Genomic DNA, 23,193 nt, shown 5'->3' with positions numbered 1-23,193 from the left:
TCCAGCTTTTTTCCAGAGGGAATCAACAGGTCCTAATGGCGTTATTAGTGGAAAGAGAAGTTTTAGCCCAATCTACGATTTTTCATGAGAATGTGTCGACTCATTTCAACCAGTCCATCTCCAACATTTGCAGTAGATACTGTAAAATAGTTTAATGTGCAGGTTTCTGTGGTCATTTTGCAATAGTCTGGTGCTGGCTTCACAAAACTTAAGCACCGGTTCTGCTGTACGTTATTGTGGAGACGGAGCAGATACCTGCTGCCATCAGATGGCTATAAAGAGGCTCATAACGCATTCATTCTTGGCACTGAGATTGCAGTGCGCTGCTGGATTTTGCATCGCCACACCCATTTCGGTGTCTCCCATCCCACTGCAGAGCACAGAGAGTCACCAAATGACTAAACCTCTGTGCATCACATGAAAATACCAGTTCACCGGTGTGCCACAATCAATTGGCATGAAAATAAAACTCCATGCCATTTGATTTGTTTTGACAACCATCTCACAGAGTAAATGCAGAAGGAGTTACTTTCTCTATTCAGATGCTTTAAACACTTATTGCTTTGGATCTGAATTATGAATCTATTTTGTAAGTCTGATTAATACAGAGAAAAAACAGCTTTGACGTTTGTTGAAACAAACCCAAATGTCAAGAATCACACAGAAATTGGTGAAGTCAGGTATAACAAATCTTTATTCATTCCCTCAGTGTAAAGAACTAGAACTAAATCACAGACTTCTTTAAAAAAGTGTGCAAAAAACAAACAAACGGAACAAACAAACAAACGGAACAAACAAACAAACAGAACAAACAAACAAACAAACGGAACAAACAAACAAACAGAACAAACAAACGGAACAAACAAACAAACAGAACAAACAAACAAACAGAACAAACAAACAAACAAACAAACGGAACAAACAAACAAACAGAACAAACAAACAAACGGAACAAACAAACAAACAGAACAAACAAACAAACGGAACAAACAAACAAACAGAACAAACAAACGGAACAAACAAACAAACAGAACAAACAAACGGAACAAACAAACAAACAGAACAAACAAACAAACAGAACAAACAAACAAACAAACGGAACAAACAAACAGAACAAACAAACAAACGGAACAAACAAACAAACGGAACAAACAAACAAACAGAACAAACAAACAAACGGAACAGACAAGTATGCAGTGAGTTTTCAGGCTATGTCCTGAGAGAGGATCAGAGCTGCACAACCAAAATACACCTCACACTGAACTAAAATCCGTTATTAACAATTACATGGAACTGTGGCCGATGTTGTTTGATGTGCAATAAAATCTGCCCATATACACAAATAAAGACCATGTTATTTCAGTAAAACACAGAGCTGCTCAGTAGAAAATTGAAACTATTAAACCAAACTATTTACAGTTCAGCAATGGTTGGACAGAGAACTATTATTGAAGCACTTTTACAAATGAAATTCACACTAAAACAGCCCAACAAACACAAAAACAGGTGATGATGCAGTGTTAAAGAAACATGTCAAAGCATTAATAAAGTTACCATTGGTATGGATTTCAAAAACAATAGAGACCACGATCATCACTGTAAACCAAGTGGTGTAAATGATTGATAGGGACAAAGATCTTTACAATCGGTCCATTATTGATCAAGAACGGTATACCAGGCAACGCTAAGCAGCTGCAGCAACGTAAATAATAGGGCATTTGATCACGTCACACAAACAAACACACCGACTGATCGAGGCAGTGGTAGACCAGCATTTCCTGTGTTGTACGAGGTAAAATGAGTCTGCTGGCTTTGATCTTAGAACTGGTTAAACAAAGATCTTATTCTGTAACCAAAATGTCTATCTCTGTAAGAATCCAATCCTGCAATAACAACTCTGTCAGTGGCAATGGCACTTATAGTGGATATACTTTGACACAATCAAATACCCTGTTGTTTACATTGCAGCAGCTGTTTAGCGGTTGCTGGGTGTACTGTTATTGCTCAATAGTTGACCAAGTGCCAGAAATCATTTACACCCAAAAACATGGGAAAATAATTTGCAGGTTCAAAAATCCTGTTTAACTGTTCCACATAGTGCTGCATTCTTGTCAAAATCATTACTATTAACAATTTGTATTAGAAAAAAAAAGGAAGTGGTAATGCATACGAAAGCCCCTGAAGCATGTTGTAATAATGTATTCAAATCCTACAGTGCACATTTTAGGTTCACTGATTTCATCTGAAATTGCCATTTTCGAAAAAAGGCAATTTTGAAATAGGCTGCAGCTGCACTCTGAAAGAGAAAACTACATCATTTAAGATTCAAATGAAACAAGCCTTAGGTATAAATAATACATCAGACCTGCCTGAAGACACTGAAAAAGACCTCAGATTCTCTATGACGACTTCTTGCTATTAAATGGTGATTCCTATTTCCATCTTAAAATGTGAGCAAAAACAAAAAAGTAATACCAAAAAAAATCTCAATCAAGATTTCCCAAAAAGAAGTGACAGTGATTCCCTTAAGTGTAACCTGACAGTGGACTTGCTTGAACTTCAGTCTGATTGCATGTGCATTACTGAGAAAGCGTAAAACAGAAAAGAGAATGCAAACCGTCTGTGACTTATATTAACATTTCTAGTTATTTTTACAGTATGTACAAAGATTTCATCACATCATTGACAGCAATAATAACTGCTCTTCAGCTACAGTAGCTTGTCACGTGACAGTGTGAGCTTCTTCTCATCCATCTCTGAACTACTACATTCCACCTTTGTCATTGAGCCCTGAGTTTTTCTCATCCCACTTGGTTGTTATTTGCCTCGGTACGCTATGTTGGTGAAGGTGGACGTGGCTCCTTTATACAAAGGATTGTTAGCCTGTGGAAAGAAAACAGAGGGTCTCACACAGAGGGTAGCCATATTCTGTTACAGCACTCCATTAGTCTCCGAAGGAGAAGCTGTAGCACATGTTATTATTTTAATTATATTCATTTCTCACCGTGTCCCATTTGGCTTTGGCTCTCTCCTCCTCAAACTTGGCGAACTCTCTGCGATCGTGGATGGTGACCAGCAGCTTCCAGATGAGCAGGCCAATAAGGCCCAGGAGCAGAATGGCTCCGGCCACCGCCAGGAGCACGACCAAGATGTCTGGGCCCTCGGGGCACTCTGACAGCCGGGGGGGGGGGGGGGGGGGGGGGGGCAGGGAGAGCAACAATTCAGTACGCTGATTCATTTGGGTTTCTCTGGAGTGGCAGAGTGTAGCTGTGGTTAAGTGGCTGATGAAGTGTTTTTTAGGAAGTAGCGTATCATTACATGCACACACTGCTCCTCTGGTGCTGTGCTGCAGACTGCCAGGCACAGGGTGAAATTACATTCAAGAACACACTATTCTGTCCTAATAATGTTCCCAAAACATGATGCACAGTTTAACTGTCTCAAACATGCGCAGAAACTCTTACAGTACCTGGCTCTTTCACCACATACAGAATGGATGTGCCACTTTCATCTTCGTAGTACTGGAAGTGCACCACGCAGTCATTTTCATCTTTGTAGGAGCAATTCACTGCATTTCTGTCATGGACAACTGTGGGATGAAGATAATAATAAGAAGAAACATGGTAATGCAATGATTTAAGGTATCATAAGTTAACATATAAGATTCTGCTCATGTGATCAGCAGCAGGGAAACAACACTAAAGCCTTTCCACAACAGGTCAGAATTACACTACGTACAATGGAGATTACAGATGGAAGATTTCTCACCCAGTTTATCCACGATTATAATTTCATTTTTGCAGATTCTACTGCAGCTGTTGTCTTCGGCGTACTGCCCTCTCTTGAAGCGCTGACACTCGACACACGCCCTGCAGACAGAGTCCTGTACTGTAACCTTTATACGATTCACAGTGTCTCTTTAGTGGCAGTGTGTTCAGTTTGATACACAAGCAGTGGATGAAAGAATAGAAACACTAAGAGCTTAGCTGCACGTACATCAAGATGAACCTGTGTTAGTATCTGCTGACATATTGAGGCCACGGGGGAAGGTTTGTTATCATCCTGGAATGTTAAAGCAATCGTAAGCTCTCAAATTCTTTGCTGCAGATTGTTTTTACCGGCGAGCGGCAGGGCCTGAAGACTGCAAAGTTAGCTGTTTAATTGATGGGAGAATTTGTTAAGAGGAAAATTGTTTTAAGGTATGATAAGATTTTTTTTTTTAATTACATGATATGTCATTGGTCAATAGGCTGATCTGTCACTGAGCCCAAAACAGAGCAACATATCTCACCAGCTATTAGCCTGACTGCCATGATATTGGGTATAGATATTGATGGTCCTCAGAATGATCTCTAATAATATGATCGATCCCTTCATCTGATGCCAGTATCAGGTCAAAATAATCCAACATTTTCAGTAGTTGAATTTCTGTCATTTTTTTTCTGTGGATATCCATATTTCATGTCTCATATTTTCAGTTCTTTTAATGACACTGCAATGGCAAATGTTTTGATTTTGAAAATTTAGTGGGTTCACTGCACACATTCATGGTCCCCAAAGGATGAGCCATTTCCGGTTTGGGCACTCCTTTTGCACCACCCTCAGGATTTGGATCTCATAAACTAATTTCATGGTCTACTGCATGAAATTTGTTGAGCACACTCCTGCTCCCAGGGAAATAAAGCCCGTGGCATCTCCTCTAATGCAAACCTTAGGACAAAACTAATGTTTTTAGCCTCACGACTGCTTTAAAATGTTTGTTCTTTCTAAAACAATGCAGCATCTGGGAAGTGTGACTCTGTGCGGTTGAGAATAAGTCACATCAAAATTTACATATTTTATTTTTATATGTTTTTTTTTTCCCTGTTATTTTGTCCATTCTTTCATCTTGTCAGCTCAAACACTCACTTTTTTATGGTGCAGGAATCGGGGCAGGTGGGGCATTTCTCGCAGGTAGCTCCGTAGGCACCAGGCTGAGTGCAGTGACAAACCCCACACTCACAGTTACCGCGGGCGCTGCACAGAAGGCCGATGCTGGACATGCAGGTGTCTGTGCGGGTGGTGCAGTTGCAGTTTTCTCCTTTCCAGCCGGCATTACACTCGCAGTAGCCACAGTTACACCTTCCATTATCTGGAAGAAATAAAAAAAAAAAAAAAAAAGGGTGAGGATGATCATATAAGTCCTTTAAAATATATATTCTTATTATCTTAACACATGTTCATTCACATGTGTTTTTCAGTGTCCATAATCACATGGGTGGGGCTGGGCAAACACTGCTATGAAATACAAATTATGCAATTAGAAAATGAATTACAGAGTGAGTGTGTTTTATTGTTTTAGTTCTGTAATGTCTTTGAGTTGTGTGTAGTTGCCTATTAACCTGTGTGTTATGATTAGGCAAGCGTACCTGCGGATGTAGATTCTGCAACCCTGTAATTAATAGTTAAGTATAAAGTGTGACTAAATTGTTGTTTGCGCAATTATCTACACTTGCATTTTGTGGGTTTTTTTTGTTACAAAAGCCATGTCATTCTAGGACCAGTGTTACGATGACACAGCCGTTTGCTGACAGAATCCGGAGGCGAGCTTTTCTCCCCGGATAACGGAGAGCGACCTCACATCAGCACACTAAGCTACCTTAGAAACAAAGACAGATCCCCAGAGACTACAACGTTGTTAGCAAGAAACCAAACAGGATTTAGCACTGGATGACTAAGAGCAAAGTGAGTGAGTCAGAGCCCAGCAGGATCAGACGAGGGGAGTGACTGGTCATGAAATATCACAGAGGGTTCAAGGGTCCCTAATTCCAAGGCTCAGAACAAATCATCCAGTGTTGTAAACTCGAGGAAACAATGCCCCAGTCTGCACCCTGTCAACTATAGCTTCTCCGCAGGATTGCATTTTTAGAAGTGATGGGATCAGACACGGTTCCTGGTGGTGTTGTCACTGGTTAATGGTTAACACTCTCATGCGAGAGAGTGAGTAATATTTCTTGATGTCAGCAAGACAGCAGCAGAGACATGTTGAAAAACTTTGAAAACAAGAAAAACCGGTGATATGTTTAGTTAAAAACGTTGCGAGACAAGCCTGTCATTGTAACAATGGATATTTTTACAGTGTATAGCACTTAAACTTGACAAGAGTAGTAGTCGAGTTAGTAACTGTCTTGTTCTCATTATCCTGATGCCATTAAGTTGATTCACACACATAAAAGGGAGTTTTTTAGGTTTACATCATCCTGCTCTCGCTGTGAGACTGCACAGTAATACGTCCCATTAATCACATGGCCGGGCTTTAGGGAGGCCTAACGCGGGGGCCATGATAAAAGGATAGAAGCAGGGATGAAGACAGAACAGTTTAAACAGAACGGTGCACAGCTGGAAGAAGAGAGGGAACTGCGGAGATAGAGACATGCTGTAGAGAGAAGAGGTTGGGCAAATTGCCAGGAGAGGAATGCAAACTTTTCTTGTTCCCTCTGTCTCCCTCATATTTATGGGCCCTGGGGCTGTGCTCGCCGACTGCTGCTCCCTGGCCCTGCACCAGGAAATACACAGCCACAGGGAATATCACAGAGATGGAGCTTTTCGTAGCTCCAATTGAGCTGGGGCCGAGGGACGCTTGTTCTTTAAAGACAAAGACTGTCATGACTGTGTTGAGACACAGCGACTTAGTGGTCCAAAATTGAGCTCTGTGGACTCTCTTATAGCGGTTATGGCTTTGTCTGTGCGTGGGTGTGTGGATTCGGTGAGTGTCTGCACCCGAGCCCCTTGTCATCCCTGAATACCTTTAATACCTGTCTCTCAGACAAACAACCTTCATTTAGAAAGATTCCAGTCCTCTCCCTGTTGATACAAGCCTACCAAATTCCTGGTAACATCTGCTCCTTAAGTAATGGTGCACCAACAGGGGGGAAATGTGGGGGTCTCAATGGAGTAAAGGCTGAGATATGTTGACATTTCGTCCCTGGTATCGATCAAGCTCCTACCCTTCCCATGATTCAACTTGATAGCATCTTTTAGACCCCTGCCTGCTTAGTAACCCACTTCTTTCAAACTCGAGGCGTGTTACAGGACAAGATGACACTGGTGACATTATTTTGTCAGATAAAGCAGGGCACTCTTATCTCCATTTAAATCAGTGTTAATATGCACATTTGCTTAATGTATGTAAAGATAAAACAACAGTTTTCCCATTCTGCTATTCCTACGCTCCTCCTCCTTATAATCACAGACCCAAGCTGCTTTTACATTACATTACCCAGTGACAAAGCCTATTAAAGTTTTATCACCGTGATTGAGTAACTGTGCACTGAGCTGTGCAGACTTGTAGTAGGGAGCGATAGAACATCGTGCCCCACCGCTGTGAGTGATAAGGACACTCAGGCAGCACTAATTGGGTGTGTTCTCCGACTGCGAGCTGGTCATTTGTAAGCTTTACTGTTTATGCTCAGCAGTCGAAGTATGCAATTATTTATGTGGCTTTTACAAGCAGGCAAAGACAGTAATAATAATGGGGCATTCGCTTTGAAAAGGCTATGGATTTTTTCATTTGTCAAGCTGAGTAACAGGAAACTATGTAAACTGACTAAGGTGTGTTTACGGACTGATAGGAGAGAAAAGGAAGGGAAGGGTGACCTCATCTTTCCTGCGGCCAGGGGCATGAAATAAAGGGAATGTTCTGACCCCAAGAAAGACCAGCCTGACGTCAGTAGATGCTGGTCTTGTTTTTTTAAGCATTCAGCCCCTATTGGGAAATGGACGTTACTTACAGTATATAGCGCTTTTCTTATCAACCACTCAAAGCTCTTTACAATACATTCGCCACATTCACTCACACATTCATACATTACATACACACCCGCACAGTTACGGATCAGCCATCAGGGGAAATTTTGGGTTCAGTGTCCAACACGCGGACTGGAGGAGCCGGGGATCCAACCACTGACCTTCTTATTAGTGGACCTCCTGCTCCACCTCCTGAGCCGCCGCCGCCGCCGCCCCAAAGTATATAATAAAGGCCATAATAAAAACCTTCTTACCATGACAAAGCAGTGCGCCTTGAATTTTTAGGGGTGGACATGATTGCCTACCAGAGCATCAAGAGCACCTGTTACATCACTTCACTGGTCATGACAAAAAGAAGAAATTTACTCACTGGAGCAGAGCGCATCTTTGAAGTACGCGCAGCTGAAGTCGTCACACTCGCAGTACTTTCCCCACACCTGACCGTATTCGTTTGTATGGCAGGAGCACTGTCCACACAAACAGTTGCCTTTGCCACTGCAGATGGGGCTGCCCGGCTTCGGGATGCAGTTAACATCGTCGGTTTGGCTGTAGTCCTCCACTGAGCAGTCGCATCGAGGGCCCAGACGACCCTGGTGACACTGGCACACGCCGCACTCGTAGGTCCCGTTGCCGTTACAGAGGGGGCTGTCGACTTCTGCCGCTGCCTCACAGTCGCAACCGCAGGCGAAGTCCACCCTGACCTCCAGTGTATCCTTGAACCCCCGAGGTTTGATGGTAAAAGTGCGGCTCTTCTCCTTAGGGCAGCCACGCAACTGAGCGTCCACGCTGAATGACACCTGAAGAGGAGGACATGTCTCTGTGACAATCTGTGTGGGTGTATGTAGCTGTGAGAGAGCCTGCCACTGTGTGTGTGTGTGTGTGTGTGTGTGTGTGTGTGTGTTAACTGTGCCCCTTGCTGCTCTTCTTGAATAAATGTGCTGATCCTGATTCCTGGTGTGACTGGTATTCTGCAGCTGCTCCATGTAGACACCAGATGTGGGACATTATCAGTATCTCAGCTGCTACGTACCGTGTCTCCGATCTTGAGGCCAGAGCAGGACCTGAGTCCCTGGATAACCTCCCCATTCAGGCAGGTGGCATTGAAGGAGAGATTCAACTCCTCCGGGACTCCCAGCAGCTCCAGCTCCATATTAGAGCGAATTTTCTGCTCAACATAAATTTATCAATCACACTTTATTTAGTTGGTTGTATTACACAGATGAAATAAATAACATTCATTTGCATGTTCACCTCACTGTGTTGAACTCAGGAAGCTCTTACCGCATAAGCCTCTTCAATGAGCTGAATAACGTTCCCAGAGTCGTCGGACAGCGTCCCCACGGTCGTGCCCGGGATGAGCTGACTGTACGACTGAGGAGACGCACGTGGCGGGAAGATGAGTTTTTGAGTTTTTACAAACAAAAAATTTAAATAAATAAATTCACGCTGAGACACAAGCAGCACAGTTTGTTTACCTTGTAGAGTGGCACCACAAAGCTGGTCACGGCAAAAATTAAATTGATGTTGTTTTCAGACATTTTCTCGGTAATGAGCGCCAAGGAGGGATAGTCCTGGAGGACACAGGAAGGAAACAGTTTTCAGCAGAAGCCAACAACTCAGATAACTAATAAAAAGCATTGTGAATTACGGAAATGTCTGCCTTCACCAGCACAGTAGATTTGTTGTAAATGTTGTCACTATCTAGGTGACACTTTCCATCATTGGGCTGCACGATGCCCGCTATACGCCCATCCAGTGCAGTGTGAGTTTTGGCGTCAGTGGTGAACACCAGTAGGTGTGAGGCATCTGGGCGCCAGCCAATTTTCTCCTAAAGATGATTGACAAGTAAAAATCAAGTAAAGTTAGTGAAGGAAAGAGCAGTTTAGTTATGCACACACTCATCTCTGCACATCGCTGCACATGTGTGTGTGTGTGTGTGTATCTCTGTGTGATAACAGTTTTTATACCTTGCACACCACAGCTTGCATGACAGCATCAAATCCACCCTCTGGAGCATCTCTATTTCTAGACACATCCTGTTTCCCCACCTCCTCAGTGAAGCGCGCTACCTTATCCGTCAGCTGCAGCACGTGCTTGAACCCGAACTGAGCCTGGCATTTTTCATCAAGTCTGCATATATTGAACAGGTGAGAGGTGGATAAGAAATCAGTGAAGGAAAAAAAATTAATTTGAAGTTGTTAAACTCTGGACAGGTTTCAGAATATTAGAAAATCTCCACCTCGGCTTCTTTTCCCACTCATAACATAACAGCAACCAAAGCCTCCCCACCTACCCATAGCAAGGGTTTGTGACGGCCTCTGGAGGATAGGTGTACATGTAAGGGGACATGGTCTTGTCCACAAAGGCTCCAAACCCCATGCGTAGGTTGCTTGTGGTGCGGCCCATGGTCACAGCGAGCTCACTGCCCAGAGTCTGAAGGCGAGCCAAGTCGTCCTTCATTGAAAAGGAAAGATCCATCAGATAGTAGAGGTCCACTGGGTAATCCTCCACCTGCTTCACTGTCACAGTGAAACGCTTGGTATCGCCTGAGCGGGAAAGAGAAGAGGGCGGGAGGAGAGGGAGGAGCGAGAGGAGCGGGAGGAGGAGGCGTTACACAGGATGAATCAGATAAATTGCACTGCAGGTTAAATGAGCTCAAGAGGTGTCTCTCGACCTTTCAGTGGAAAAGATGAAATATTAACTAATAATACAGTTTTAAAACCAGCTCTGCTGCATCAGACCGTTACAGTAGATCATGTAGAACATTAGTAATGGTCCTGTAGGCGTGCAAGGGCACCAATGCATGTATCTGGTTTTGTACGGTTGTTAGTGTCTGATAAATGTGATATCTGATGTGTGTAAAAGTACCTGATCGTAGTACCATGTGAAGTCTCTGAGGTTTTATCTGAATGACATCATCAGCTGTGCCCGAGGCCTTGTCGCTGAGCGGGACATCCTCCTCAATAGTCATTGTGCTGGAGGGAAACTCCAGAGACGTCGCACTGCACCCTCCTTCCAGCAGGTTCTGCTTCAGGTCGCAGCGGGACACACTGGATCCCCCCTTACCAAATTCCTTAAACAACCACATCCGATAAGTTAAGCACTCAAAGAATTGATAAGTCAATAAAGGACCATTACATAAAAGAGAATGAATAGGAAAAAGCCTTTTTGGTCTGCTGCTTTATCCACCCAATAGCGGGCTTCGTTGTCTCTCCCATGCACCGGGGCTGGTTTCACAAAGACAGACTTTTTTACCGTGGCTTAGATATTACACATAGACTTCAGACAGACGTCTGAATTCACACCTTGCACAAAGCAGCTTAGGTCTTGACTATCTTAAACTGGACTGTGGTACAATGAATTCTGGGTAAATTAAGACTTTTCTCAAAAAGAAAAGGAAAAAAAAAAGGCCAACAGAGGAATGACATCCAACCACTCAGCTCTGTTTACTCCAGCAGAAAATGTTTGTCTTTTGGAAGAATTCAACAGCTACAAAGACATTTTACTTGAAGAGTGAAACAATAAAAAGAAAAGTCTGATTTGGAAAGCAATGGGTGCGGTGCTTACAAACTGTGCCCTTCTCTTTGCTCTCTCCATAACAGTGTTAACAAACCACTGTTTTCCTGTTTTTTTGTTGTTTCATGCTTCTGGTCAGCGCTGGTGTTATTGATTGTTACCATGGTAACATTGGTCTAAGGCCCAAGTTAGCCTGTGTACTTAAAAAGTGTTTAATGTTTCTGGCTTAAAATGAGTCAGTCTGTATTTTTGCCAAATGGTCTTACTTGTATTAAAGTACTGTATGAGCAACATTAAGAGTCTGCTGAGAGCATGTTGAAGAGTCAACCAGAACAGAACAGCAATAAGAAGAATGCAGTTGGGAAATGAGGGTTTCTGTTGCGACTTGCTGCACTGAGCGATGATGTGACTAGACACAATGTGTATGTGTGTTGTGTTTTTACCTCCTGAAAGCACCATGCACAGCTGGGGTGAACAGCCAAGCACTGTCGACAAGTGGTGACTCCTCGTGATGTGCAGATGTTGAAACCTGTGGCAACAACACATGTAACACAAAATACATGTCTTCTTTCCTTATATACAGTCATGGTTGAGGCACAGTGACACATTTATAAAGAAATGGATCAAAAGTATTATGCAACTCTAACCAACCAACCAACCAACCAACCAACCAGCCACGAACACTGATACTACGGCTATCAGGTTCTGTCTTTCACAAGAGTGCTGTTCATACATGGAAATGCTTTTTCAAGTCTCCATTACATTAATAATGCCGATCCTCATTATGCTCTCAGAAAGTTATTTCAGTATGTTAGCAAACTGCCCCAAACCTGTTATTCGATGTAAGTCCACACACATACATTAATACCAAACTCTATTTGTTATCTAGTGTGGTCTATGGGTGTGGCTCACTTGAGCTAAACAAAAGAGCACAGTCACTAATGTTAATTCACCCATGTAAAAAGTGTGAAATATGAGTAAAGATCAACAATCTGACAGATTATATATGAAAACTTGAATATCTGCCTGACATCATATAAACACTCAAATCAACTGACTAAAAAGGGCCCCTAATGTAAATACACACAACTGATGGATTTGATAAGACACATATATGATCCTTCAGTTACAACACTTGAGCTATTCCAAATAAACCCAACGGTAGCTTACAGACTGTAGAAAAGTCTGCCAGTGTTTTTATTTATTCATTTACTTATTCGTTAGGTTGGTTTTTGGCTTAATTAAGAGAAAGTAAACCCATGAAGTACACATACATACTGTATATGTATACTCAGTTATATGCTGACAATGGAACTGAAGACATCCTTGAAGTGACTGTGGAGCAGCCCAGCTCTAGGAAACAGTTTTCACTCCCTTATAAGGAAAGGTGGAGAAAGCTCCAGCGGAGCAATTACAACCAGCACTGCGGCTCCATTCACGTCAACCAACAGTGAATTACTCTTACTAGAGCACATTAGCCTATACTGAACAACTTTTACCATCAGCACATATAAAGTAAAATATATACCTTCGGGGATGCCCCTACAAGTCGGGTGGTACCCCCCCCCCCCCCCCCCCCCCAGCCCGCCTGAGCAGGTGAGCAACTTTTTAAAGTTGCCCAAAGAATAAAAAAAAACATCTTACCGAAAACTTGTGATGCCGACAGCAAGAAGAGAAACAGGATCACTTGACGGTTTAAAAACGTCCCCATGGCTGAAGAGTAACGGAGCCGAGCTGACATGAGTAGTCTGTGCGCCCTGTGGGCTTGTTCACTTCGCAACTTCAACGCCTTTCCTCATTCTTGACTCGACTGCACGCATGTTTGGTCACAAAGCTTTACCTCACACATGAAACTCTTTCCTCTCAGTCAGCTCCGTGTTTGACATGCAGAGACCCGTCTCTCTCTGCTACCATCACCTTTTAACACAAACTTGACTGATCACGACAAATCACTCAAAGCTGCTTCATTTCACTTCATTTTCAAACAGTGACAGACTTTAACAACCACTGTGGTTTTATTACGTTTTCTAAAGAAACAGCTTGACAGATTATTTAGGTCTCTACATCAAATGGATATTATGTATTTTAGCTTTAGTTTTCTTCTTAATTAAACTATACAAAGGAAATCAATCAAACTGCGACTTTAGAACACAATGCCATATTATGAATATCTATTAATAAGTGATTTACTACATTTTTTGTTTAACTTCTGCACAGTCACTTAGCAACGACCACATTCACTAATACTCACCTTTTTCCAGTTGACCTCTGTTTCAGCTGCGACTTGACCATCAGCACTAACATTAATGCACATTCATGTCTATTATTTTGTGACCTTACTGCAAACTGAGAACATGGTTAGAATTAGTGCGGGAGTAGCTCTGCGGTGGTAGAATATTTAACTTAACGTGGCAGTGGGATTAAACTCTGGAGATGGGCAGCACGTTGGACACATGCCTGCGGTGCTCAGGAGTTTGATGCTGCTTCCAGCACAGTTGCTGCTGCAGATACAGTTCATCTGAGACCACACAGCGCTTCTCTCGCGTTCAGTAAATAGGTATAAAGTGACTTAGTCCTATTAAATGTAAACCGCTTGGCATGTCACCCTGCCCTCTACTGGACTGAAGAGAGAACAGCATAACAGTTAATAGATAAACTGCACAAAAACCTATAGATAATCCTGCCATGAAACCCTGAATATCCACTTAGAACTGGCTTCAAAATCAAATCAAATTTGTTTGATTCAATCAAATCGAGTTTATTTATAAAGCACATTTAAAACAACCAGAGTTGACCGAAGTGCCGTTTGATAAAATACAAAGAAAATAGAATAATATGGCAACAGCCATAAGGCAACAAAAGCAAGGCAAGAATATTTGAACTATCCCACAGGTATAAGACAGACAGGGAACAGTTTACAATATAAAACACAAGGATAAAAGTGAAAAAACAAAACCTTAAGGAAACTCAAAAGCCTGAGAAAACATTTGTGTTTTCAGTTTAACCTTGAAAGTGTCCACGGAGGGGGAACACCGCCACAGTGAACGCACGATCCCCCTTTCCCCTCTGCCTCGACCGATGGACAGCCAGGAGCAGCTGGTCTGAGGATCTGGGAGATCTGGGGATGGAAAGGAGGTAGAGGAGCTCAGAAATGTAGGCTACTGGGGCGCCAGACCATTTCAATCCTTCAAGAACAAATAAAAGAACCTTAAACTCAATGCGATGCGAAGTACAAGTGAGATGCTGAAGGAATTACCACAAAAACGTGAAGTAAACTTTAAGTTGTGATAGAAGGACCCCTAGTGGGAAAACATGGCCTACTATATGCTAGGGTCCACACAATAATAGAAGTCATCATGAATAGGTGAAGTCAGTAATTTCCTGACTTTTCAGGGTCCAAAATGACGAGCTATTGGCATGTTATATACGTTCCTTGAAACAGCTCTCTGTCCTCCTCAATGAGTGTATGAGTCTGTTAGTGTCTGCCCCAGAAAACTTCCCATTTCAGTGGATGATGGAGCAGGTGGAAATTTGCCAGCTTCTAAAACGGGGGGTGGGGGTGGGGGTGGGGGGGGGGGGGTGGGTGATGGGGTGGGGTGGGGGGGATAAAAAGAAAATGAGGCAGAAAATGGGATAAAAGCTAAGATTGCCCTACAGAAATGAACTTTGGGAAGTGTGAGGTGGTGGCGGTGTGTATGTGCGTGGTGGGGCTTGTAAAAGCAGACAATGCTTCTTATCTCTGCACTTGTCCATTTATTGAATCTTTATCCCTTTGCCCTGCTCTTATTCTGCAGCTGGTTGCTAAGTTACTGCCACCCGTGTCCAGGAACTGCAGCTAGAAGAAATGACAGAAATAGAGAAGTAAGTAGAAAAGCAATAATAGTCAACTCTTCTGCCGCTGGCATTAAGCTCTTGGTGTGGGTGAATGGTGCAGGTGATACACTGTGGACAATCAAACTCCCTCTCCTGTATTGACTGATTTGAACCTATTGGTTCCGTCGCCCTCTGTGGCGACCACCCCCACAGATGAATGGCATTCTGGGAAGAGCATAGCGCCAGTTGTCCTGTGTAAAAAGCCAGAGAATGGGTCAGATGGCAGCCAATTAAGACGGAACAAGTAGCGAGAAGGAGGGGGGGTTGCTGGAGGAGGAAAGGGGTGGGGGTGGGGGGGGTCCTGACCTGTGTTACATATCTATCTGGAGCCCTTTAAGCTTTTCACTGAGTCTGAGAACGCCGTTGCAGAGGGAGCCAATATCAAAACGGAATCGCTCTCAGACAAAATCTGTGTTTGGTTAGCTACACCTGGCTTACCCTTTCCTGCTTTGCTGGGTTTAACAGGCGGAAGGTGGAGTGGGGTCAAGTAGGGAGATGAGAGTTTTTCTCAGGTGAAAGGGTTGGCCGGCTTATTAAATGTGCCCCAGAGTCGCTGATGTTTGACAATGTGTATTTGTGTTGTGATGCTTTGCTATCTGATCAGCCTCCTCCTCTTCCTCCTCCTCCTCCTCCTCTTCCTCATCCTCCTCCTCCTCCTCCGGCCCCTCTGGATCTGCAGCTTAAACTCCCTCTCAGGGGGGGCGACCACTTATATGAGGAGAAAGTAAAAATAAATAAATAAATAAACATACAACTGAGAACACATGAGGGATGGAGAAATGGAAGAGGGCTTTTCTGTTCTTGCTTCTTTTTTTTTGTTTAAAGCACATCCAGACTTCAGAGCGGTGAGGAGTCCAGTGTAGCCTGCTGTTCAGCTGGAAAGAGAGAAGCTGAGGGAACAGAGAAGACAAACTGGGTGAATGTGGCAAATGAAGGAACAGCAAAGACAAGACAGATCATGGCAGCCTCAGCGTTGCTGTGATGTGGAGAGGCGTTTAAATGGAAATGAGGTTAATGGGCAGCGGCTGAGTGCATGAGATGTCTGCACTGCAGAATCAGAGCGAGGTTTGTTTTGTTTTGTTTTTTCCAATTAGATTCATGAGATCTGTAATGTGTATCTCAAACAAACAGATTTTCTCCAGCCATTCAGACAGACAGGCTGCAGTAGGTGAGGCACACAGGGAGTCTAATATCTCCCTGCAAAGAAAAGCAAAACAAAAGCAATGAAGTCATTACCTCCTTAAAGTACCTTTAATGACTGATGGTTTCTTAGTGCGGGGTGGATGTGTGGAGCCAGTCTGCTGTGGCACTGCACCCCTGCGATCTGTATCAGTGTGTAATAAATGACTGTGTTTACATGTGCGTGATTTAGAGTCCGCAAAGGTGGCAAACCCCTTAAGATCACAACATGACCTCCGACACTTTAACTGCATCTTGTGATACTTGATTTATTCATACTTAACAGCTGAAACACACTTTCTTTTCAGTGTGCCTGTTACTCTCTCTGGTGTTTCCTGGCTGCACACACACACACACACACACACACACACACACACACACACATACTTTTTTTCCAGCACACACAGAGACAAGGCGACTGCCTCTCGGTCCTGCTTTAATCAGTTAATAACGGGACATCTTCAGGGGGAATCTGTTCATTGAAAAGAGGGGGAGTTGTGAGGGAAGTGTGTTCACTCTGGGGTGAAGGGGTTTGAAGGGGGCGTGTCCGTTTTGATTCATGCCAGAACAAAAATGATGAAGGGGTAAGGAGCAGAGGGGAGGTAGGTAGAGGGTCAAACACCACCTCCTTGTTGCTAGGGATGTCTTCACTTAGTTTGTGTTGCTAGGCTGCCAATTCCCTCATGTTAAGTGGAAACGCCCCCCCCCCCCCCATCTTCTCTCCTTCGTCCAGGCACCTCATCGCTCCCTCCCTCTCCTTCTCCTCTAAACCAAAATAACTTCACCAACCATCTGTCACTGGGCTCACAGGTCTACTGTTGCTTAGGAACAAGTCAGACACTCACATTCATGTCTATATGCATCCTCATATGAATACTGTATATCTTCATATACAGCGATATCAACAAGAAGCACTAGTCAGAGTCGTCTCTCTGCCAGTGAGCGGTGCGTCAATGAAATGTGGAGCGTTCGCAACATTTCCTCGGTGTGCTGCTCCAAAGAGTTTGAAGTTATACATCAGCAACAGGTTCGTCAGTCTATGAGGCTTTTCAAAGGGCAAAACTTTTTGAAAGACATTTAATTTAGTTTTCAAAAAGATTTTTCCTCATTTGTAAACTCTTTCAAGTTTTGTAGTTGTCGGGTTCATTGTAAGGTTTTAACTGTAGCGGAGGATTTACATATTGACAGAGAAGATGAAGTGAAAGTACAAGCTACTTTCCATAATCACACTGCAATGAATAATAGAACAGAATCAAATCGCACAGCATTGATTCACATGCTGCCAATTAATTTGCAACGATCAAATCCAAAGGCTAATGAGATTATTTGATCTTATTGTGCACACACACAGAACACTCCTTGTTTCTCTGTTAGCGGAACATTAATAAATGATCTTCAAGTAAACTGTACCTCCTGGCTTATGAAAGGTATTTGTGGATGGAGCTAATCATTGTTTGTACACATGCTTGTCAGGCGGTGGCTGAAAGCTGCTTACCCAGACGCCAGGAGCATCCCAGATTGAATTTCATGGCCTTTGTTTTTAGACAAACAGCAGATTAATCTGACAGGCTCCACTGACAAGTCTTGGGGAGACATTTCAAAATGTCTGAGGCAGTTTTTTTTTTTTATTAGTTTTTTTTATTACCCTGTCCAAGTTCATCACCTCAACTGTTAAATTTCATCCTGGACATGTGAGGTATTAGAATCAAATAGGAAAAGACATGTGTGAGTGTGTTTACATATGGCATGATATTAACTGCTGTTAACATTTGGCTGTGGAATTAGATAATGAATATCAAATCGGTGCGCAGTCTACCTCATTTTAATGTTCCTCCCTCCTCACAGCACTCACAAACTGCGCAGATATTTTCATAAATTTGACATTTCAAAGCACAAACTAAAATCACATCCATTGCATCATTATCGTCATTATCTTGGGCAACTTTCAAACCCAGTGGGCACATTTCCATCCATCGAGTACAAACACTTGTCTTGATGTCTAATTGTATGAAATAGATCCAACATAAGAAAACATGGCAGTCAGGCTTTGTACGCAGATGGAAGTCAATTTATATTATTAACAATATTTAGAAGTAATCTGGTAAGAAAATTACCCCAAATTATTTTAAATTATAGGAGCTAATTATGACAAATTACCTGCCAACGTTAAGAGGGATGACTCAAAGAATCCCAGACTGACTGACTGCTGTTTCATGCAGCCTGTCAATAAAGTATTGACCTCATAAAATGAAACCTCACATTATGCATGAAGTGGGTGATGAGGGACAATAAATGCAGCATCATTTAGATAGAATAATACTTTTGAAACTTCTATTTTCAGTTCATCCATCAAATTGTATATTTGCACTGAGGAATTTTTCTTTACAGTTCAGGGTGGAGGGGCTTCATCTCCACTTCAGTGGGGCAACAGTTACACACAATGACACTTGAAAGACAAACTGATAAATTGAATAACACAGTTCAATAAAACCAAAGCTGTCTGCTGTTCAGGTGGGGTGGGGTGGAGTGGGGGTGAGGTGGGGTTGGGAGGTTTCATTTCAGCTGCTGCCCATAGGGAAGGAAACAGCAGGTGCAGTGAAAGCAGCAGAGCCAATATTTCTGATAAATATTTGCCATGGTTCAATCATGATTTATTAATTCATGTCTTCATTTCTCAACTATAGCATGCTGTGCCTTTATTGGTCCATCTCTCAGGCTTGGGAGTCACAGTGACAGTTTCCTAAGCAACAGACATTAAACTCTATAAATACCTATAAAAGTTTTAATTGTTTTTTTAGTGCAGATAACGATCTGCTTCTCATATTGATTCCAACTGAATGTTGAATGTTTTCAGGTCTTAAAGTATTTTCAACACTTTCATGTGAACACTTTAAAGCTAATATAAGTCTGAATCAATATTGGGGAGGCTCTCAGGCGTCACTGATGTGCATAAATGAGTGCTAAGTGGGTTTCAGAAGAGCACACTTCTGAAGGACTCAAAATATCCATGTTTATGAGTCATTTAGCCTCAGTCCTTAATATTCTTGACTAAACAGACTGGCAGGAACTACCACTTGTAGGAAATGTATCCACTTGTTGAAGGATTTTCAGGAAACATCTTGTTTCCTGGGGAAAAAGGAGGGGGGATAGAACAGCTACACTGCCCCCAGAAAAAAAACATGACAAGTAAAATGTGCATGTTATAGTAAACTCTTATTTAGGAAAGATCTATTTGTTCTCTTATTGTTCTTCATTGGTCGTTACTCACAAGAAAATAAGAAGAAAAATACTAAGTAGACCGAATGCCATAGACTTCAAATTCTCTTTTTGTACATCTGAGGAGCAGCACATTATCTGCGGCCACCTGACTACATCCCCTGGTGATGAGTGGTGGTGTGGTCCACGGGGAGCTCATCATCACTTTAAAACGCACCAGAGACTTGGCACAAAAGAAGCGCTCGCAGGCGAGCACAGGGACTGTCTCCTATTACACCAGAGGGAAACACGTTTTGCACCTTGCGCGCTGCCTAAGAAGACTAATTGAGAGTCAGACAAAAACGCGGAATTTAACTTGTAGAAACTTACTTTTGGTTGCACCTGATGAGACCCTCCTTGACTGCAAGAGACAGTCCGGTGATGTGGATGTGGTCGTTACGCGCCGGAGCTGTACAAAACTCGGTGTTTGCCTGTAAACCTCGACTTTAACAGCCTGCTTTTTATTTTATTTCTTTTATTTCCTCTTATTTTCGTCTGAACAGTCACATGACGCAAAGTTTTGCTTGGACTCCAGGTTTTGTGGTGAGACTGTGTGCCTGCCAAGTTGAGTCGCGTGTCTATCTGCTGATAACCCACAAGGAAACATGAACGTCTCCTTCTTCGATGTGACCCAGGGCGCACTGTTTAACGGGAGTCAGACCCTCGCCGGGACTCTGGCGACTTACTCCGGCAATGGCACCGACAACGTGGTGACCGGCGATGGCGGAGGCTCCCTAGTGCTGCTGCAAGACGAGCGCAAACTATTTGTCATGCGTGTGGTGCAGATCGCGGTGCTGTGCGTGCTGTCGCTCACCGTCGTATTCGGTATATTTTTCCTCGGGTGCAACCTGATGATCAAATCGGAGAGCATGATCAACTTCCTGGTGAAGGAACGGAGACCCTCCAAAGACGTGGAGACGGTCATGATCGGGCTCAGCTAGAATAGGGGGAAGCAGGTACAGTGGAGAACTGGAGCGGAGATCCGGTATGAGGATCTGGTGCGCATTTCCAGCCGCAGGTCAAGACCTGCACCTGCATGTACTTTAAAAGACGCTCTCTCTCTCTCTCTGTGTCCTAGTGAGGAAAGATATGCAAAAACTTCACATTTCCTTCCGCAAATGACCACAGGAAAGTAGTCCAGCGACCAATGTTTGTGCGTAAAGTTTGTGCCTAAGCAGGCAATTGTTTACACGTGGGCCGATCTGTTGAATCTATTGAGTGAATTTCAATATTGCCAACTCGAACAAAGTGACGAAAATGTTTACAAGCGGTTACCTCAAATTTGTGTATTCTTTTTTCTTCCTTTTTGTAAATTTGAAATGATCGTTAATGAATGTTTTTAAAACTGTCAAAAGCATGATTGTGGGTCTGCCAGTGTACTCCGTGGACTTGATGGATATGTGGGTATTCTCTATACAAAGTATTTTTCTTGGTCTCGTTTTGTAAATACTCTTAAGTACTGAAAACTTGCACGTTTTTCAACAGATTCCGTCACAGCTTTATGGGGTGGTTCTGGTCCTGTTTGGCATGCTCGCTAATTGATCTGTAAAGTGATTTTTGGACCCGTTTTGCACTTTTGAAACCACTGATGCTGCATGAATTATTTTGTACCAAAAAAACTTTGAACTTGAAACTGCAGCATGCAATTAAAACACTGAAACGACCATATTAATCTCTGTCATCTGTTATCATTATATCACTACTATCATTATAATTTCAACATTGTATGCATTTAAATCTTTTTTTCTGTGTGTTTCAGAAAATCTTGTTTGCAAAGATATTTTTCTTCCCATATTGTGTTGAAAACATTCAATGTAGAACTCAGTTATTACTTGTTTAAAATTATACCAATCTTTTTCACTTTTTCATTTTAAAGTTATCAAATCACCCTTGTGAAGTTTTCTCTGATCTCTCCCTTCACATCAAATCAGATCCTACCAGTTTATGCACAAGATGAAAGCAATAAGTGAATCCATTAATGCACTAAAGTGGATGCACTTTTAAAAATGAGTGGATCATTTAAAGAAATTAGAGAAGGTTATTTTACATAGTGCTACCTTGAAATGAAGATTTAAAAAATCTGAAGCAGTGAGCTCATATGGCGCAATCACACTTAATAGATAAGTACTCAGTAAAAGCAGCCTGGCATTTATTGCACCTTTATATAGCGAGGCGATGAGGGGCCAGGCTGAGTTATCCATCTTGAGGACAACAGGCCGAGCTCATATTGGCTTCACAGCATTTAATCTGATCTCTCTGAGGAGTGGCCAGCTGCAATCAAGACACATTCAAACTCACCACTTCACTTCCCAGCAGCTGCGGCTGCGCCTGACGAGTTTACAGAGAAGAAAGGAATCCAGAGAAGTCCATGTTCTTCTTCTTTTGTTCCATCAGGAAGTGTGTGAAAGAAAACGCAGATGTGAACAAGCCAGCAGCGAGACAACCTGTAATATCTCAGTATCACAAAGAGGACATATAGGGAAATTCACGAACTGTCATTTTGCTTTATATCATTGCTCTTCCTGCAGATGTGTCTGCAGATTGCACACACCTATTTTCCTTTCTCAAGAAAAAATAGTTGTTTGTTAACTAATTGTATTTGAGACAGACACAAAACCCACAAAAAGTTTCATTCGAGGTGTCAGAATAAAGATTTCAGTTGTGTCCAGCTCAGAATTTTGCTTCAATTTCTCTTCAGTTTCTTCTCTATTTCTATCTACTACCCCCTCTTCCTCTTCCATCTCTCTTATGTGCCCCACTCAGAAGCAACCAATGTTCTCATTATTATTTCAGTGCTTGTTAGGAGAGATGGGATAGATGAATCCTTACAAACACAGCCATGCATTCACACATGTGCCCATTCACCATGCACACATAGGACACTGATGCTCAACAGACCAGCAAAGTCTGACATCAACCAAAAGCATCTCAGAAAAACAACATGAATAAATAAAAGTCATTAGATAAATAGACTTTAATAGCTGACACAACACATATCAAGCATACATATAATAAATACTGTGGATTTAAAGGTCCTATTTTGTATTAAGGTAGATGTCCATGTCTTTTTTGGTCATAAAGCAGGTCTAGGTTCTGTATTAATACTATGAAAGTATCAAAGCCTCAGTCCACAGAGAAATGCACACAGCCTGTATTCAGAAACTGTCCTCTTGGAATAAATGAGTCCATCAGTCCTCTGTGCAGCAGGTTATTATGACCCATAGTTTGGTTTTCTTATTAGACGACATCTAGTGGTAGTAATTATGACAGGAGCAAAGGAAAAAGTGCGGTGACGTAGTATAAAGAGCAACAAAGTCAATGTCAAGATGGAGGATGAGGTGGATGGATGGGTTGACAAAACACAGGAATATGTCACAAAAGAGCGGAGTTTGATTCCCATGTGAAAGTGGCAGTTTATGTTGTATTTTCTATTATCCGTGAGAGGTTCGGCAAAGTTAACCACTTGTTATTATTGTAACCACGACAACAAAGATCGTCTAATGATGAAGAAGTACTTATTTTAACCCAAATCTCGATATTTTCATAAACCTAACAAAGTAGTTTTAGTGCCTAAACCTACTGTTA

The 23,193-nt window shown here is 42.5% G+C and overlaps 2 protein-coding genes across 5 annotated transcripts; one reads left to right on the top strand and one right to left on the bottom strand.

The window, feature by feature from the left end:
- Positions 1 to 676: 676 nt before the first annotated feature.
- Positions 677 to 20,026, bottom strand: LOC130185404 (integrin beta-3-like). 4 transcript variants are annotated; one of them, XM_056401871.1, is made up of 17 exons: positions 19,939 to 20,026; positions 15,927 to 16,064; positions 14,307 to 14,419; positions 11,745 to 11,830; positions 10,654 to 10,858; positions 10,079 to 10,331; positions 9,753 to 9,915; positions 9,452 to 9,613; positions 9,261 to 9,356; positions 9,067 to 9,156; positions 8,816 to 8,950; positions 8,156 to 8,582; positions 4,909 to 5,131; positions 3,769 to 3,869; positions 3,470 to 3,589; positions 3,005 to 3,171; positions 677 to 2,883 (listed from the first exon to the last, which is right to left on the bottom strand). In XM_056401871.1, the coding sequence occupies exons 2-17, from the start codon at positions 15,938 to 15,940 to the stop codon at positions 2,818 to 2,820; spliced, it is 2,421 nt and encodes an 806-aa protein (XP_056257846.1). In that variant the 5' UTR covers positions 15,941 to 16,064; positions 19,939 to 20,026; the 3' UTR covers positions 677 to 2,817. The 4 variants fall into 4 exon arrangements, with proteins under 4 accessions (XP_056257846.1, XP_056257849.1, XP_056257850.1 ...); XM_056401874.1 differs by lacking the exons at positions 14,307 to 14,419; positions 15,927 to 16,064; positions 19,939 to 20,026 and adding exons at positions 12,946 to 13,218; positions 13,553 to 13,841; XM_056401875.1 differs by lacking the exons at positions 14,307 to 14,419; positions 15,927 to 16,064; positions 19,939 to 20,026 and adding an exon at positions 13,553 to 13,840.
- A 186-nt stretch (positions 20,027 to 20,212) lies between these two features.
- On the top strand, positions 20,213 to 21,272 carry rprml (reprimo-like). The gene has a single exon (XM_056401876.1). The coding sequence runs from the start codon at positions 20,214 to 20,216 to the stop codon at positions 20,547 to 20,549; it is 336 nt and encodes a 111-aa protein (XP_056257851.1). The 5' UTR covers position 20,213; the 3' UTR covers positions 20,550 to 21,272.
- The last annotated feature ends 1,921 nt before the right edge of the window (positions 21,273 to 23,193 follow it).

Source organism: Seriola aureovittata, chromosome 17 (assembly GCF_021018895.1).
Source record: "Seriola aureovittata isolate HTS-2021-v1 ecotype China chromosome 17, ASM2101889v1, whole genome shotgun sequence".
NCBI classification, from domain to species: domain Eukaryota; kingdom Metazoa; phylum Chordata; class Actinopteri; order Carangiformes; family Carangidae; genus Seriola; species Seriola aureovittata.
The sequence above is the reverse complement of the archived record's forward strand: the minus strand, read 5'-3'. Positions and strand labels throughout refer to the sequence as shown.